Below are 19,070 nucleotides of genomic sequence, written 5' to 3'. Positions count from 1 at the left end.
GGCTCTGGTGAATACCAGTAGCAACTTAGAACCTGTCCACCGGTACGGTCCATGCCAATCCCTCTCTGACACAGAGGATCCACCTCCAGCCTGCCGAATCCTAACAGTGTGCTCTCCTCATGCTTGTAGCATACTATACTGTATTATTTGGGTCACCATGTAATAAAGTGTATATAAAGTGTTTATACAAAATGTCCAAAGTGTCTAATGTCCTTCCTACCCATGGCAATTGTATAGGAGGTATCCTGACTTTGTCAGGAAAAGCGTACCCACTTACCTCACTTCCATGGTAATACCAGCAAGGCCTGCAGCAAATTGTCCAAATCCACTATAAGTCCCAGTGAGCTCTGAAGTCTCTGAAGTCACTGGTCACCTCCTTGGGCCTAACTGAGCTCTCAAGACTATTACACCTGTCTAACCTCAGTAAAGCTGCCGTTGTTCCATAACTTGGAGTCAGAGTCATGCCTAGCCCAGGATCCAGCGGCATACCTTCGGGTGGTGCAGAGGTTAAACCATGCTCTGGCGTCACGAATACAATGGGTTAATGCCATCTGGCCCTAGGGTAATAACATCTGCCCTCATCACATCCTCACCGCATATACAGTAACAAATACCAGTGTATATAAATGCCAAATAGCTATGTGGTCCTCTCTACCAAGGAGTATATCACACTAGTTAATGAACTTTTAAAGGAGTACTCCACTGGAAAACCTTTCTTTCTTTAAATCAACAGTGCCAGTAAGTTAAACAGATTTGTAAATTACTTCTATTTAAAAATCTTAATCCTCCCAGCACTTATCAGCTGCTGTATGTTCCAGAAGAAGTTCTTTTCTTTTTGAATTTCTTTTCTGTCTGACCACAGTGATCTCTGCTGACACCTCTGTCCATTTTAGGAACTGTCCAGAGTAGGAGCAAATTCCCTATAGCAAACCTATCTTGGTCCGGACAGTTCCTAAAATGGACAGAGGTGTCAGCAGAGAGCACTGTGGTCAGACAGAAAGGAAATTCAAAAAGAAAAAAACTTCCTGTGGAGCATACATCATTAATTCTGTACTGTCATGTCTTTCTGTGCATTATGCCTGTACTATGATGTCATTCTATGCATTATCACTGCACTGAGATGTAATTCTGTGCATTGTCTCTGTACTGTGATGTCACTGTGTGCATTATGTCTGTACTGTGATGTCGCTGTGTGCATTATCTCTGTATTGTGATGTCATTCTATGCATTACTTATGTACTGTGATCTCATTCTGTGCGTTAACCCTGTACTGTGATGCCACTGTGTGTATAATTCCTGTCCTGCGATATCACTGTCTACATTATGCCTGTACTGTGATGCCATTCTGCACATTATCCATGTGCTGTGATGCTACTGTGTGCATTATCCATGTAATGTGACATCACTGTATACATTATTCCTGTACTGTGATGTCATAATGTGCATTATCCATGTAATGTGACACTGTGTGCTTTATTCCTGTACATTCACATTATTATGTGCAGTATACCCCTACAGTGATATGACTGTGATAGCCTGGGAGAGTAGGGTATGAGATGTAGCTGTGCTGTGACTAAAGGGTGCTTGTTAACCCTTGCTATTCATGACGCCAGGGTGAGGCTCCTCAGTAATGCTTGTCCTTCCGCCACCCTTCCCAAGAGCTATAGGGAGGTAGATAATAATGGAATGTCCACAACCGGAGAGTTTGCTTAAACAGTTGTAACTTTTACTGAAGATTTTATGCAAGCTTCATAACCGGAACAGTTGCTATACATGCAAGCTTTCTTTGGAGATTGACAAAGGTGTGGACTTTAGCAATTTAGAGTCTTTAGGATAATATGCGCTGATCCACTGGATTTAGGGGATTTAGATGCGGTCCAGTAGTCACGCTAGCTTCAGCGGGGATTAGATTAGAACTCACGGTTTAGTTCCGCTGAGGCCGGTAGATTTTCAGGCCTAACGTGTCTTTGCAAGTTGCGCAGATCCGTCCTGAAAGTCTGGCATCCACGAGAGCAGCAACCCAAGAGAGCGATAATTGGCTACAGCTCCCTTTATATGGGCAGGGCCTGGACTAGTGCTAATTGGTCCAATACTTGTGTCAACCACCATTACAAAGGATTGTGGGTAACATGTGACCCAAGGACCTCTAAAGGTCCTACAACACACCATAGAGGATATTAACACAATCACATGACCGAAGGTCCTGCGACGCTAAACAAGGTAAGTATACTATACATTATATTAAATATACCTTACTACTAAATATGCACATGTATTAACATTGTAGAATTAGAGTAGAAGAGAGGCGACTAGGGGCTGTCCCACCTGGGGGACCCTACCTGAGCGTAGTTACTCTGACTTTGGGGACCACCACACGAGGTACGGTATGCAATCCATTATGTGGATTATCCCTGTCCTATAATATCAGGGGATTTGACACTCTATATAACATTTTTTAGCTTGATCAGCAATTTAGAGCTGTACTGTAATTACAGAATTTTGGACCTTATAACTTGAACAATTTCAGTAATGAAGTGTCACCTCAGGTCCCAATGATCAGCCTCTGTCAGTGAGCACAAGTACAGTAATGCTGTAGAAAAGCTTAGTGTTTCTTCTTGTATTCCATGCGGAACAGTGTTTGGCGCTCTACCAGACGATGGGTTCATATCATAACATGAATACAGATAGCTTTTCGCTTTCCCACCACAAATAACAATCCTCTGAACAATATTATTTGTTGTATGATTTATCTACCAGGACAGTTTATTCCATTCTATTAGAGGTTTAGAATATACAAAGCAATAATAACCACAATCCATCTCTCCTGTCTAGACCTCCAGCAGCTGTTACTATTAGTGTAGGATATAAAGCAGCGTGTCCAGGAAGCAGCTCTTCTAAGTTGATGGTAACATAATGGTTGAGCAGTGGACATTCATCACGTTGTGTGTGCACTCAAGTCTGCTGATGAGTTTTATGTCTCCGAAGAAAGCCGGACTTCTGTAGAGCATTTACATGGCTGGTATCTGCAATTAAATCCTAGCCGTAGGCATTAGCTGTACTGAATAGTCACTTTGTTGGTGCCACTCTTCTATTAACCTGTTGGACCAGCTTTGGCCTTCATAACCGCAGCAGTTTATTGTGGGATAGATTCCAATACTTGAGAATATACAGTAATTCTACAGGAATATTGGCCCATGCAGCCAATATTACTGATGCTGCATGTTAGGTAACAGTTCTAAAATGCTCTCAGCAGCCTGTTCTACATCGTCCCTATGATGCTCTACAGCATTGGTTCCCAAACTTTTTCAGTTCACGACTCCGTGTATCAGGATATGACAAACAGTTGCAGCACATTTATATAGCAGTTAGGTCCCTCCTGAACCCCCATATAGTAGTTGTGTCCACATCTGTGCCCCCTTGCAGTAGTTTGGCCTCACACTGTACCCCTATATAGTAATTAGGCCCCCACTGGTGTCCTGGTGTCCCTGTAGCAGTATTAGCCCCCCCCCCCCTCCCCTAGTAGTAGTATTACATCCCCTGTTGTAGCATTAGGCCCTCTGTACTAAGAGTTGGCCCTGTTGTATTAGGTCCCCTGTAGTAGTATTAGGGCTGTTACGCCGAGCGCTCCGGGTCCCCGCTCCTCCCCGGAGCGCTCGCTTCACTCCCTCCGCTGCAGCGCTCCGGTCACGTCCTCTGACCCGGGGCGCTGCGATCCTGCTGCCAGCCGGGATGCGATTCGCGATGCGGGTAGCGCCCGCTCGCGATGCGCACCCCGGCTCCCCTACCTGACTCGCTCCCCGTCTGTTCTGTCCCGGCGCGCGCGGCCCCGCTCCCTAGGGCGCGCGCGCGCCGGGTCTCTGCGATTTAAAGGGCCACTGCGCCGCTGATTGGCGCAGTGGTTCCAATTAGGGTTTTCACCTGTGCACTTCCCTATATTACCTCACTTCCCTTGCACTCCCTTGCCGGATCTTGTTGCCTTAGTGCCAGTGAAAGCGTTCCTTGTGTGTTCCTTGCCTGTGTTTCCAGACCTTCTGCCGTTGCCCCTGACTACGATCCTTGCTGCCTGCCCCGACCTTCTGCTACGTCCGACCTTGCTTCTGCCTACTCCCTTGTACCGCGCCTATCTTCAGCAGCCAGAGAGGTGAGCCGTTGCTAGTGGATACGACCTGGTCACTACCGCCGCAGCAAGACCATCCCGCTTTGCGGCGGGCTCTGGTGAAAACCAGTAGTGGCTTAGAACCGGTCCACTAGCACGGTCCACGCCAATCCCTCTCTGGCACAGAGGGTCCACTACCTGCCAGCCGGCATCGTGACAAGGGCCCCCTTTAGTACTATTAGGTCCCTTGTAGTAGTATTAGGTCCCCTGTTGTAGCTTTAGGCCCTCTGTACTAAGGCTTGGCCCTGTTGTTTTAAGTTCCTTTGTAGTAGTATTAGGCCCCCCCTTTAGTAGTATTAGGTCCCCTGTAGTAGTATTAGGCCCCCCTTTAGTAGTATTAGGTCCCCTGTAGTAGTATTAGGCCCCCCTTTAGTAGTATTAGGTCCCCTGTAGTAGTATTAGGCCCTCCTTTAGTAGTATTAGGGCCCCCTGTGGTATTAGGTCCCCTGTAGTAGTATTAGCCCCCTCTGTAGTATTACTAGGTCCCCTGTAGTATCATTAGGCCCTCTGTACTAGTACTAGGCCCTGTTGTATTAGGTCCCCTGTAGTAGTATTAGGCCCTCCTTTAGTAGTATTAGGGCCCCCTGTGGTATTAGGTCCCCTGTAGTAGTATTAGCCCCCTCTGTAGTATTACTAGGTCCCCTGTAGTATCATTAGGCCCTCTGTACTAGTACTAGGCCCTGTTGTATTAGGTCCCCTGTAGTAGTATTGGGCCCCCTTTTAGTAGGGGCTTGCCATCCTCCTCGCAGCCTCTCTCCTCTCCCAGCATTCATAGTGTGGTACAGTGCTGAATTCCTGGCTGTGGCGCCCTTGAAAGCCATCCATGAGGGCCCAAAGTGCTGCGGCAAAAAGTTTGGGAACCTCTACTGTACAGATTTAAGATCTAGGGACTGTGAATGCCAGGGAAGTGAGGAAAACTCACTCATGTCATGTCCCTGTAAATAATCCACGACTCTGTGACTCTTGTGAATGGTGCATTGTCCCATAGAGGAAACAGTTGCCATGAAGAGATAAACTTGGTTCGCCATAATGCGTAGATAAGTCCTTCTGTCCAAAGGTTCATCCATAGGTATCAGAGGAGTCAGGGTGCACCAAGAAAACATTCCCCACACAATAACACCCCCCTCTACCAGCCTGAACAGTTTACACCTGACAGGAAGGGGTCATAAGAAGCTTTTGTCAAGTTTCGACCCACTCATCAGCATGGGGTAGTCAGTCCCGTTCAGCTACTGTCAAGTCAGCGTGGCCTGCATTAAATTGTCCAGTCCTACTACAAGTCCCAGCAAACCATTAATGTCTCTGAGTCACTGGTCACCTCCTTGGGCCCTGGCTGAGCTGTATAGACTTTAACATCTGTCTACCCTCAGTAAAGCTACCGGTGTCTGTAACTTGGCGTCAGAGTCATTATTGCCCCCGTGCCTAGCCCAGGATACAGCGGTATACCGGTGGTATCGTGAATAAACCACGCCCTGGCGCCACGAATACAAGGGGTTGATGCCATCTGCCCCTAGGGTAATTCCATCTGCCCTACATCACACCCCGTTACCACATATCTATCTATCTATCTATCTATCTAGCTCATATCTATCTATCTTGATAGTGGCTTGAGAATGGTGTTGTGAGAACACCGAAACGTTGCACTTGCCTGTTCATATAATAAAAGTCACTTTTTATTCTTGATACTCAGGAGTGCTGCGGTCATCCTTTTGTTCCTGTATCCTTTTGGACCTGGGACCGGGGTCCCAGAGACCTGCCTACACCATATTTACTTCATTTGCTGTTTTGGAGGTGCTGCTCTACACCCATTTTTTGCATTATCTATCTATCTATTTATCTATCTATGTATTTTATATCCTCTATCTATCTATCTCATATCTATCTATCCGTCTCATATCTTTCTATCTCATATCCATCTATCTCATATATATCTCTCATATCTATCTCATATCTATCTTTCTATCTCATATCTATCTATAGCATATCTATCTATCTCATATCTATCTATATATCTATCCTTTTCATATCTATCTTTCTATCTATCTATCTATCTATCTATATATCTATCCTTTTCATATCTATCTTTCTATCTATCTATCTATATATCTATCCTTTTCATATCTATCTATCTATCTCATATCTATCTATCTATCCGTCTCATATCTATCTTTCTATCTATGGCATATCTGTCTATCTATCTCCTATCTATCTATCTATCTATCTATCTATCTATCTATCTATCTATCTATCTATCCTTTTCATATCTATCTTTCTATCTCATATCTATCTATCTATCTATCTATATATCTATCCTTTTCATATCTATCTATCTCATATCTATCTATCTCATATCTATCTATCCGTCTCATATCTATCTTTCTATCTCATATCTATCTATATCATATCTATCTATCGCCTATCTATCTATCTGTCTCATATCTATCTATCTATCTATCTATCTATCTCATATCTATCTATCTCATATCTATCTATCTATCTCTCTCATATCTATCCATCTATCTATCTAATATCTATCTATTTGCATTCATGAGTTTCCCCGTCACGTTTCTTATATCTTATTCTCACTATCTCCAGTATATCTCATGTCCCTCTATTATGTACGAGCGAGCCTGTGATATATCCCTGTGTGTAGAACAGCTGTGCTCCACAAATAGTCAATATTAAAAAGCTAATGAAAAGTTTAAAAATCCTCTAGTGATCCCCAGACTGACCCCCACATTGCCTCCCCTATGTACAGACACTATTGATCCTGTCACTCCACTCACTAGTATTAGATCTGTCTTCACAAACTACTATACAGGCTCACGAGCCTATCTGCTGAACATCCACAGGAAATGCAGGGAGGGACCGGCAGAGAGGGACCGTCACTCAGTGTGTGACACAACCATGTCATCCTGTGTGTGGCTGCAGGGCGGCATTGGTGACACTCTCTGAGCTGGTGTCACTTACTTTCTTAAATAATGCCCCATACCCCGACTGAGGAGCAGGATGCCGAGGTACTGGTGTGTATGTGTGTAGCCTGCGGGTCACTGCTACGTGTGCCAGGGCTGTGGAGTGCTCTTATTTCTATATATGATCCTGTGTGTTAACTATATTTGGATGTTTTCTTTCTAGTGCTTAGCAGAGCTGAGTTTTCTTTATATGGGTTCTCTTTGGCACAACCCGTTGTGATATCACAATGCGTTATCTGTGGTTTTACATTGGACTGCAGCTTTTAATATTGTATTTTGTTATGATTCCCAAATAATACAGTCATGACGAGATACATGAGCAGTTCAGCTCTGATATACCATTTAAATTGGCCTCTTCTTTTCCCTTTAGTTCTTCAAAAATTCTAAAAAGTTCAAGTCTTTTGTGCATTTTGCCAGTGTCTTATTGAACGTTTGTACGTCATGTCTGACTGTGTCCATATTCTGACTTTATGATGTTTTACTTATTATAATATTTATTATCGTTTAATATTATTTTTACTAAAATAGTAGTAAATGCTAATGTATAGGAAAGATTATCAAGAAGTGAAGTTTAACCAATGTCTGGGATATACACAGATATCTCTTAAGAACAAGGCGTAGACCACCGGGTCATCATATGGTTTCTATATGTTTCTTCTCAGAAGAGGTTCTGGGTTTCGGGCCACTTAGTGTTTATATCACAATATCACTTCTTCTGTAGAGATGATCATAACCGGAAACAAGACAGGAGGTAAGGGAGGGGTCACTGGGCCACACAGGAGGTGCGTGCCGCCGGTTAGTTGTGAGATGCGCTGTATGTGCTTGGATGGGGTAAGGTGGATTGAGGGCTGGAGAAGCTCCTCATTGGGTCTCGCACCAATGGTCTTGGGCAAGTGCTAGGGAGGAATCCTTATGGTTTAAGATGCTAGATGTTGGACAGGATCCAGAAGGAGTTTGTTAAGAAGGGGTTAATGAAACAGCACTGCGGGTGAGGGTCAGGAAGTGAGCCATTACGGAAGTCAGGAGGTGCTAGACCAAAGGCTTTAACAGTTTATAAGACTATGACCTAAAGGAGAAGTCTCCAAAACGTGGACCTCTAGCCGTTGCAAAACTACGACCCCCAGCATGCACGGACAGCCAACGGCTGTCCGGGCATGCTGGGAGTTGTAGTTTTGCAACGGCTGGAGGTCCTCCGTTTGGAGACTTAGGATCTAAAGGCTGCCTGATGCAGCCAGAACTAAAAAAAATTATAATGTCTTTAGTGACTACTTCTCCATTCGGTTTCAAGAATTTTCCCTTTTAAATAACCATTATAAAGGGGGAAATAAATGCCTTTTACTATGTTCCTATATAGTTATTATAACCAAAGATAGTATATTGATTGGCTACGTCCAAATACAGTATATTATACAGTTTTCTCCTTTACGGCATGTTTCTCGATTACTAAAAAACACTTGAACAAAAACTTATCATAGTCCCAGCTTCCAGATTTTGTTGTTATTTTGGTCCATTTTGTTCGATTCAGTGGGGCACCTCAGTGCTTGGCAACATTCAGAGGTCCTATAGTGAATGAGAGAAGTGATCATGCATGTTGCCGCTCCATTCACTTGGAGGACCTTAGCACTCGTGATCATTGGGGGTTCCAGAAGTTGGACCTCCACCGACCGGTTTGTTATCTTGTAGATAGGGGATAACTTTTAGTCTTAGGATAAGGTCTTTAACAAAAGAACCCCCTCGGTTATCAAATACAGTGTTATACATTTTTATAAAAATTTGTATATTTTTGGGGGAGAAAACTACACAGAGCTATTTGGCTATTTCTGTTGAACTAGTGGTCACCCTCCAAAGCAGCTGTTGTTTGCTGTTGCTGTGGTCACTCCCACCCCAATAAATATTTTCCTATCGCTAGGGTATGGCACATATTTTTCATCAGTGGGGTTTCCAATTGATCCTGTGGCCTCTTCATAGTTTATACCTGCACTGCAGCTGCCTGGCCACCTACTGTGTAGGGGAACTGCAGTACAGCCAAGTAGATGGGGCTTGGTGCAGGCCCCGACACAACTGAATGGCCAGGTGTCAATGTGTAGAGAAAAAACAATGAAAGAATTCCCAACGATCATAAAGTGACGCCATATCCAATTACTTAGGTGGGAATACCCAGGGGCGTATCTATAGAGGTAGCAGTCGCACCGGGGTCCTGGTGCCTAAGGGCGCCCCAAAGCACATCTGCCCCATAAGAGACCAGTATTATAGATATTATTATCTTGCATCGGGGCCCAGAAGCTACAAGCTACACCTCTGGGAATACCTTATTCAAAGCTGAAAAAACTTTTCATGTGTCGTTGGGACATGTCAAAAGTTTTGATTGGACAGGGTCTAAGTGTTCAGACTCTGACCGATCGCTAGAATGAGCTGGGAAAAAAGCACTCTGAGACAAACTTACAATATAAGTCTATGGGATTGTCTTGGCCAGCCAGTGCTTCTCTCCCCGCCCATTGTATTGATCGGTGGGGATATATGAACACTCAGACTCCTACCAATCTTAAGTTTTGACTTGTCTCTAGGACATGTGAAACATTTTTTAAAGAGACAGGTACACTTTAATCCTGGCACTTGGCGATCTTTGTCTTGATGCCCCATAGACTTATCGTACTGTTCTCTTATCCACATTAGTTCTCCTATTCGGGGGAGGTCTCAGCATTTGGCTACAGTAGTATTACTTACGCTAAACTAATGTTTAATGAGTTTTCACTTTGAAGAATCTATTACTATTGGAAATTTCCTCTGATAATTAACCTAATCCCAGGATGTCCAGCTCCAGTGACCCTCTTTAATCAGCTGTGAGCTGGGGGCTTCCTTGCATCAAGTTTGAATATCTCTGCAGTTCCACCTCAAGGAGGATGAAGCATTACACAGTTCTCAATGTGCTGATCATGTAATTGAAGATTGCTTTCTGCTCTTTCTAATAGATATAGGTCCTGAGCTGAGGAACTCCCCCTATTAACTTCTAATTCCCTAATAGTATTTCAACCCCTTCTACCCATTCCCAACACTTGACGTACATGTGGTGGCCCAGTACAGGAGTTATACCATTGTACCCTTGCTGCCCTGTCAGGCAACCTCCCTGCAGTGTCCCCTGGGCCCCTGACACCTTCTCCTTATGTATATATATTTTCTGCCATGGGTTATACTGTAAAATGTATATGAGTGTTATTGCTTTAAGAAATGTTAACATGTGATCACCAGTTGTCATGTGAGTGTAACCCCATGAGGTATCAGTGACCATATGACCTAAGGGTGACCTATGGGACCCCTCCTAGTCTCCCCCATGTAAGCCCTGGGGCTGATTGAGTTTAAAAGTATGCCGTTTGGGCTGTGCAATGCCCCTGCTACGTTTTAGCATCTGATTGAAAGGTGCCTGGGCCACCTACATTTTCAGAGTGTCTTGTTATACCTGGACGATGTCATTGTGTATTCTAAGTCTTATGAGGAACACATCAATCATTTATCGGAGGTCTTTCAAGTCCTGATTAAGCATGGGCTGAAGATTAAACCATTCAAGTGTCACCTGTTCAAACCACAGGTCCTTTACTTGGGTCATGTTGTCAGTGCAGAGGGACTCCAGCCCAATCCTGAAAAGGTAGAAGCTGTCAAGAACTGGCCTACTCTGTGCATGGCGAAAGCTGTCAGGAGCTTCCTGGGATTTGCCGGCTACTACTGCCGCTTCATTCTGCCCAGATTGCAGAACCCCTCACAGCTCTCATACGGGGTACGGCGAAGGAGAATTATAACGGAAGACTACCCATTGAATGGGCTGAAGAGCAAGAGACGGCGTTCCAAGCTCTTAAACATCTGAGCCACCCATCCTGGCATATCCAGACTACAGTCAGCCTTTCCAGCTTTACATTGATGGCAGTTTTGAAAGTCTGGGAGTTGTCCTATCCCAAGTCCAGGATGAAAAAGAGTGAGTAATTGCTTATGCCAGTCGTAACCTGCGAGTAGCAGAGAAGAAAGATGCCAACTACAGCTCATTCAAATTGGAACTGCTTGCCCTGGTGTGGGCCGTGACTGAAAAGTTCAAAGACTATTTGGCTGCCACGCCATTTACTGTCTACATGGATAATAACCCGGTAGCCCACCTGAACACTGCCAAGTTGGGTGCCGTTGAGCACTGATGGGCTTCAAGACTGGCCAATTACAATTTCACCATCAAGTACAGAAGCGGCAAGTCAAACGTCAATGCCGATGTACTGTCTTGGATGACCCCTGGCGAAGAACCACCTGTTGAAGATGTGTGAGAAGACGTGGAGATGCCCCCCTTTTATCAACTGTTTGTGAACCAGAATGCTGGGGATGGATGGGGAACCCAGGTCCGAAAGGGTTAAAGAAGACCTGTATACTTGGAAGACTCTTCAGGATGAAAGTTGAGTCATGGGGGATCTGTTGGACTACCTTCTGGCGAAAAAGGTACCAACCAGTCTACACCAGGCCCAGTGTGATTATGAGTTGAAACATCTATGGCGACATAGGAAACCAATGTTTGTGCACAAAGAACTGTTGTACCGAAATTCTTTGGATCCGATCTCTGGTGATCGACTTAATCAGATTCTGGTTTCCCGAAGAGATGGGGTGATGGTCCTCAACGCATACCATGACCAGTCGGGACACTTTGTAGTCCATAAGACTGAAGCTGCTGTCAGACGAAGATTCTATTGGATCGGAATGCGGAGTGATAAAAACAATATAAATTGGGTATCGCTATTATCGTACTGATACATGGAATAATGCTAACATGTCAATTTTACCTCATAGTAAAATTCCCACAAACAACCGAAGGCTGTCGTGCATTCTAGGAGATGTAGTTTTGTCACAGCTGGAGGCGCCCTGGTTGGGAAACGCTGGTCCAGACAAATACCTTCGCCATTGCTCATCCCATTACCCCCCCCCCCCCCTTTTTGTGAGCCATTAGAAGCATTATGAGGGAGATTTATCAAAACCTGTCCAGAGGAAAAGTTGCTGTGTTGCCCATAGCAACCAATCAGTTCGCTTCTTTCAGTTTTGAAAAGTGAAAAATGAAAGAAGCGATCTGATTGGTTGCTATGGGCAACTCAGCAACTTTTCCTCTGGACAGGTTTTGATAAATCTCCCCCTGTGTATATAAGTAATAATACTCTGTGTTAGGGTGCATTCACACCACGTTTTTGCAATACAGTTCCCGTATCAGGTTTTTGATGAAAAACTGATTCCTCAAAACCGGACTAAACTGTATCAAAATGTGTGTACAAATTTCAACCTGTATACGGTTTGATAAATGATGTCTGGTTGCATCCGTTTTTTAAGAAAAAAAAAACGTATACGTTTTTAACTTTTCACTCCATTTTGAATAAAGTTTCACTTGTTTGATTGATTGAAATTCCAAGAAAAAAAAACTGTGCAAAGTCAAAAACTAGTAAAGAGGGGGGGGGGGGGGGGGGGGGGAGGTGCATATACAACTTAGCTTTTAATAATGGTAATTAAGAGATATAATGCATGTGATGCAGTATTGTTGTTTGTAGCACTCAGATGAGAAGTGCACAAACCAAATAGACGCCTGATATAATCTGCTAAAATATAACAGATGGGGAGAGGGCTCCCACAATATTAGGATAATGTACACAACAGTACATAGATGCCCGTAATAGGCTCTCTATGTTTTGGAAAAACCACAATGCCCTACGCGTTTCAGCACACTGTAACATGTGACCTCCTCAGGGGCTAGACAAGTGGTACATATCTCATAATAGTAAACAATAAAAGTATCTGAGCCCATAAACATTGGGGCTCAGAAGATGGAGTTCTTCCTTTACCCAATAGACCGGGTCCACCTGCAAATAAACACATAAAAAGAAATACCGTTCAGTATACCATGTCCGGGCTGTATGGTGCCTGTAACAAATATATGCATGCACTCACGGTTCTATCAGAGGCATAGTACGACACCTGTGAAGGAAAAGGAAAGAAAATGCCATTTGTTCTGGCTATCTCCTAAATCACGGTGCACATGCCTGTAAACAAAAGGAACAACACTCACGGTTGCGGCGTCCTAATTGCAAATAGAAAACTCCAGGGACGTGTGTTACACGCAGTGGCGGGGAGCCGAACTGTTAGCCGGCTGCTCACACGCGTCTCCTGAGCGGACGGCGTCTGACGCCTTATCCGCTTCTGGGGCTGTGGGTGGAGACTCCGCCCAGACGCCATCTCCATACCAACGCCGAAGTAGGAGGGTGTCAACCCAGCCTCGCTAATCTAGCGAGTAGGTAAGCGGAGAAATATTAACCCTAATCGCCCCGTGGATAAGGAAAGACGCTGTGAGTCAGAAGGACATCTGACCCACAGTGTAATAATGGCTTTATTGACTAAATCCGGATCGCACCCTAGGGACTGAACTAATGGGGCAGTGATATGCGCATGATTAACTCTGTATAACAAAATATTGAGTAAATATAATTGATTGGCATCTAGAGCAGGATAACGGATAACCCTCCGATAAAAGGGGGAATATAGTCATCATGAATAGAAACCTGTATAAAGAGATGTTACAAAATCTTAAAAGATAGGGAATCCTACGAGATACTGCAAGAGGATCCAACATCTAAATATAGGCAGGAATTGATGACTATTTTGGATGAAGCCAAGACAGACAGCCTTATTAGCGATGGGGAATATAGATATTTGACACCTGATGCTCCCGTTACTCCCACGTTCTATGCACTGCCAAAAATTCACAAGGGCACTTCCCCGCTTAAAGGGCGTCCAATCGTCTCGGGGATTGGTGGCATTTCGCAGAACGTGGGAGTCTACGTGGACAAGGTTCTTAGAGATTTCGTCACCGCCCTTCCTTCATTTACACGAGATACGATGGACCTTATGTCCAAATTAGAAGGCATTGTAGTGGATAAGGATGTGTTGTTGGGAGGAATAGATGTCGAGGCGTTATATTCCTCCATCCCACACGAACAGGGGATGAAGGCCGTGACGTATTATCTCTCCACTAGGGGAATTTACCTACACAATCATAACAATCTTATCATCAGATTGATGGAGTTCATACTATTACACAAATACTTTCTCTTCGACGGACGCTTCTACCACCAGCTTAAAGGGACTGCCATGGGCAGTCCCTGTGCGCCAACTTATGCTAACATCTTTTTAGGCTGGTGGGAGACCACTGTCGCGTTCGTGGAAGAGAAAGAAAGGTACCTGGAGTATGTCCCTTTCTGGACACGATATATAGACGACGTGTTCGTCCTATGGACAGGTACAGAACAAGACTTCAAACAATTTATGCACTCCATCAATAATAATGAGGTAGGTCTCAAATTTACTTACACCTTGAGCCCCTCACACTTAGACTTTCTGGATGTTACTATCCGAAAGGATGATTCAGGTGGTTTGACTACTAATGTGTTCCGTAAAGCCACTGCAACGAACAACCTCCTGAGGTGGGAGAGTTGCCATCTGGGCCCCCTTAAAAAGGGGATCCCTAAAGGGCAATACCTCCGCCTCAGGAGGAACTGTTCGGAGGAGCGTGAGTTTTTGGCACAGGCGAGGGATCTAAGGGAAAGATTTAGGGAACGAGGGTACCCCGACCAGGTACTTATTCCAGCCTTCCAGCATGCTATATCCACCCCGAGGCAGGAACTATTGGTACCTAGGGTTCACACTGCAAAATCACAGATCTGTAGGATCATTGGTACCTATGACAATATGTCCCAGCCAGTTCGTGATATTCTCCACAGACATTTGAGCATACTTTTGATGGATAAGGATATTGCACCCATTGTAGGAGGTTATCCCCAAATTACTTATAGGAAGGGGAGAAGTATAGGGGATACCATTACACAAAGCCACCTTGCTCCTCCTAAACCTCCTAAGACTTGGCTGGGAACTAATGCCATCAATGGGTCCCACAAATGTGGCCACTGCAAAGCGTGCCCCCATATGAGGAAAACAGAAAGCATTTCTATCAAAACTACAGCAAGAACCTTTAAGATCAAGGGGTTGATTAACTGTAGTACCAAGGCTATCGTTTATGTGGCCATATGCTCCTGCTACCTACTCTATGTAGGAAAGACACGGGGGGGACCCATCACATATTCAGTTTTTTGGTCTCGAAAAAATGCGCCCGTCTCCAAGAGGGGGCAACCTTGACCAAATGCTCCTACAGTGGGAGACACGATGGATATACGTCTTAGATACAGTAGTCCCTAAGGGGCTTAACGAGCAGCTTATTTTTACCAGTTTTCTATAATGGATGGATACCGCTGGGGATACCCTTGGGGTGTAGGCTAGGTAGTCAGGGGGGGGGCTGTAGTCAGCCCACGAGTTAGTACACCCCCTAAATAGGGAGTAGAAGGGTTTATAGACTAGGTTCCAGTGCGGGACCGCCCTTATTAGGGCGGCCACCCCGCCTAGGTTTAGGGACTAGTGATAGGGCTTAATAGGGACAACATAGGCTCACTAGGCCCCTGCTATATTTCCCTCCTCTCCCATTAGGGTTGCGCCCCCTCTTCCCCGGCGGTATCTGTTACAATATGACTTAGACAGTGTGATCTCGTGAGTTGATTTCCCTTGATCATATTGTTGTAGTCATATTTATACATTCATTAATATCTGATTCTGTGTAGCCCCCATTAACTAACTAATATACTTTCCCGACCTCTGTTCCCAGGTTTGTGCCAGCTCTACGCTCCTGTCTTGGGTCCCTTTGGGTCTGGAGCAATAGAGGACCAAGTCCTGCTCTAGATGCCAATCAATTATATTTACTCAATATTTTGTTATACAGAGTTAATCATGCGCATATCACTGCCCCATTAGTTCAGTCCCTAGGGTGCGATCCGGATTTAGTCAATAAAGCCATTATTACACTGTGGGTCAGATGTCCTTCTGACTCACAGCGTCTTTCCTTATCCACGGGGCGATTAGGGTTAATATTTCTCCGCTTACCTACTCGCTAGATTAGCGAGGCTGGGTTGACACCCTCCTACTTCGGCGTTGGTATGGAGATGGCGTCTGGGCGGAGTCTCCACCCACAGCCCCGGAAGCGGATAAGGCGTCAGACGCCGTCCGCTCAGGAGACGCGTGTGAGCAGCCGGCTAACAGTTCGGCTCCCCGCCACTGCGTGTAACACACGTCCCTGGAGTTTTCTATTCGCAATTAGGACGCCGCAACCATGAGTGTTGTTCCTTTTGTATACAGGCATGTGCACCGTGATTTAGGAGATAGCCAGAACAAATGGCATTTTCTTTCCTTTTCCTTCACAGGTGTCGTACTATGCCTCTGATAGAACCGTGAGTGCATGCATATATTTGTTACAGGCACCATACAGCCCGGACATGGTATACTGAACGGTATTTCTTTTTATGTGTTTATTTGCAGGTGGACCCGGTCTGGGTTAAGGAAGAACTCCATCTTCTGAGCCCCAATGTTTATGGGCTCAGATACTTTTATTGTTTACTATTATGAGATATGTACCACTTGTCTAGCCCCTGAGGAGGTCACATGTTACAGTGTGCTGAAACGCGTAGGGCATTGTGGTTTTTCCAAAACATAGAGAGCCTATTACGGGCATCTATGTACTGTTGTGTACATTATCCTAATATTGTGGGAGCCCTCTCCCCATCTGTTATATTTTAGCAGATTATATCAGGCGTCTATTTGGTTTGTGCACTTCTCATCTGAGTGCTACAAACAACAATACTGCATCACATGCATTATATCTCTTAATTACCATTATTAAAAGCTAAGTTTTATATGCACCTCCCCCCCCCCCCCTCTTTACTATATTTAGTTTGGGAGATCACATATACGGGTTAGTAGATACCCCTATAAATCTATTACTAATCTCAAAGTCAAAAACTGTATGATGAAAACCGGATGGAACCATAGGCACATACGGTTCTGTACGGTTCCCATTGACTACCATGTAAAAAAAAAAAAAAAACGGATACGGTTTAATACGGTTTTTCAACCGGACCAAAAAACGTGGTAGACTACAGTTTTGGGTATGGGTAAAAAAACGGACAAAACTGTATAAGATGCAAAATAGACTAAACCGGATGATGCATTTGACATACGGTTTACAATGTTAAGTCAATGCATACGGTTTTCTATACAGTTCCGTACGGTTTTTAACTTGAAAACGTATACGGGAACTGTATAGCAAAAATGTGGTGTGCATGCACCCTAATAATGCTGCTGTAGTTTATCATCTCTGGACTGTATTTAGTGGCTCTGGATTATAAGGAAGATTGGAGGAGAGGACGGCCGGGCGGACAGCAGACTTCCTGTCAGTAATCTAATTAGACGCTCATTGTATTTCCTTCTCTTAAAGGGACATGAAACCTAAAGCCATTTTATCTCCATTTGCTGTACTGCTGAAAGGAATCTATTTTCTCTGTAATCCGCAGATTCGTCCTCTTCCTCCTGACAGAACTTTACTTTTTCACCCATGAGCTGAATACCCAAGTAACCTGAGACAGAACGGACAGACATGCTGCATGACAACTCCATACACCATGTCATTGCTAACAGTATGCACCTAGTAACCAGTCTGTCCCCAAATCTGGATTGGTATAGTGCTGCCAGCAGAGGAGAAGACGCGTGGAAAAAATAGCTTTGGGGTCCAGCATTATTAATCAGATTGTTATGGTGCTACCGAGCAGTTCTATATTATAGAAACAATAGCGTAAAATTGTATTATGGTCATGTTGGGGGTTGTAGTGTTCTCTGTATAGAGTATAATAGAATTGTATTATGGTCATGTTGGGGGTTGTAGTGTTCTATGTATAGAGTATAATAGAATTGTATTATGGTCATGTTGGGGGTTGTAGTGTTCTATGTATAGAGTATAATAGAATTGCATTATGGTCATGTTGGGGGTTGTAGTGTTCTATATATATTGTATAATAGAATTGTATTATGGTCATGTTGGGGGTTGTAGTGTGCTATGTATATTGTATAATAGAATTGTATTATGGTCATGTTGGGGGTTGTAGTGTTCTATGTATAGAATATAATAGAATTGTATTAAGGTCATGTTGGGGGTTGTAGTGTTCTATGTATAGAGTATAATAGAATTGTATTATGGTCATGTTGGGGGTTGTAGTGTTCTCTGTATAGAGTATAATAGAATTGTATTATGGTCATGTTGGGGGTTGTAGTGTTCTATGTATAGAGTATAATAGAATTGTATTATGGTCATGTTGGGGGTTGTAGTGTTCTATGTATAGAGTATAATAGAATTGCATTATGGTCATGTTGGGGGTTGTAGTGTTCTATATATATTGTATAATAGAATTGTATTATGGTCATGTTGGGGGTTGTAGTGTGCTATGTATATTGTATAATAGAATTGTATTATGGTCATGTTGGGGGTTGTAGTGTTCTATGTATAGAATATAATAGAATTGTATTAAGGTCATGTTGGGGGTTGTAGTGTTCTATGTATAGAGTATAATAGAATTGTATTATGGTCATGTTGGGGGTTGTAGTGTTCTCTGTATAGAGTATAATAGAATTGTATTATGGTCATGTTGGGGGTTGTAGTGTTCTATGTATATTGTATAATAGAATAGTATTATGGTCATGTTGGGGGTTGTAGTGTTCTATGTATAGAGTATAATAGAATTGTATTATGGTCATGTTGGGGGTTGTAGTGTTCTATGTATAGAGTATAATAGAATTGCATTATGGTCATGTTGGGGGTTGTAGTGTTCTATATATATTGTATAATAGAATTGTATTATGGTCATGTTGGGGGTTGTAGTGTGCTATGTATATTGTATAATAGAATTGTATTATGGTCATGTTGGGGGTTGTAGTGTTCTATGTATAGAATATAATAGAATTGTATTAAGGTCATGTTGGGGGTTGTAGTGTTCTATGTATAGAGTATAATAGAATTG

At 43.7% G+C, this 19,070-nt stretch overlaps 1 protein-coding gene across 5 annotated transcripts in view; it reads left to right on the top strand.

Moving 5' to 3' along the window:
- The window catches only part of LOC130367848 (serine/threonine-protein kinase N1-like), a 119,965-nt gene that overhangs the window by 20,875 nt on the left and 80,020 nt on the right, over positions 1-19,070 (top strand). The window contains exon 1 of one of the 5 annotated variants that reach the window (XM_056570730.1): positions 7,075-7,170. The exons of the other annotated variants lie outside the window; for them this stretch is intronic. Coding sequence (XP_056426705.1) covers positions 7,135-7,170 — 36 coding nt within the window. The 5' untranslated portion in view covers positions 7,075-7,134. Of the gene's footprint in view, positions 1-7,074; positions 7,171-19,070 lie in introns of those variants that run through there. 5 annotated transcript variants of the gene reach the window in all.

The sequence above is a fragment of the Hyla sarda genome, chromosome 4 (assembly GCF_029499605.1).
Source record: "Hyla sarda isolate aHylSar1 chromosome 4, aHylSar1.hap1, whole genome shotgun sequence".
Taxonomy (NCBI): Eukaryota; Metazoa; Chordata; class Amphibia; order Anura; family Hylidae; genus Hyla; species Hyla sarda.
This window is presented reverse-complemented; position numbering and strand designations above follow the sequence as displayed.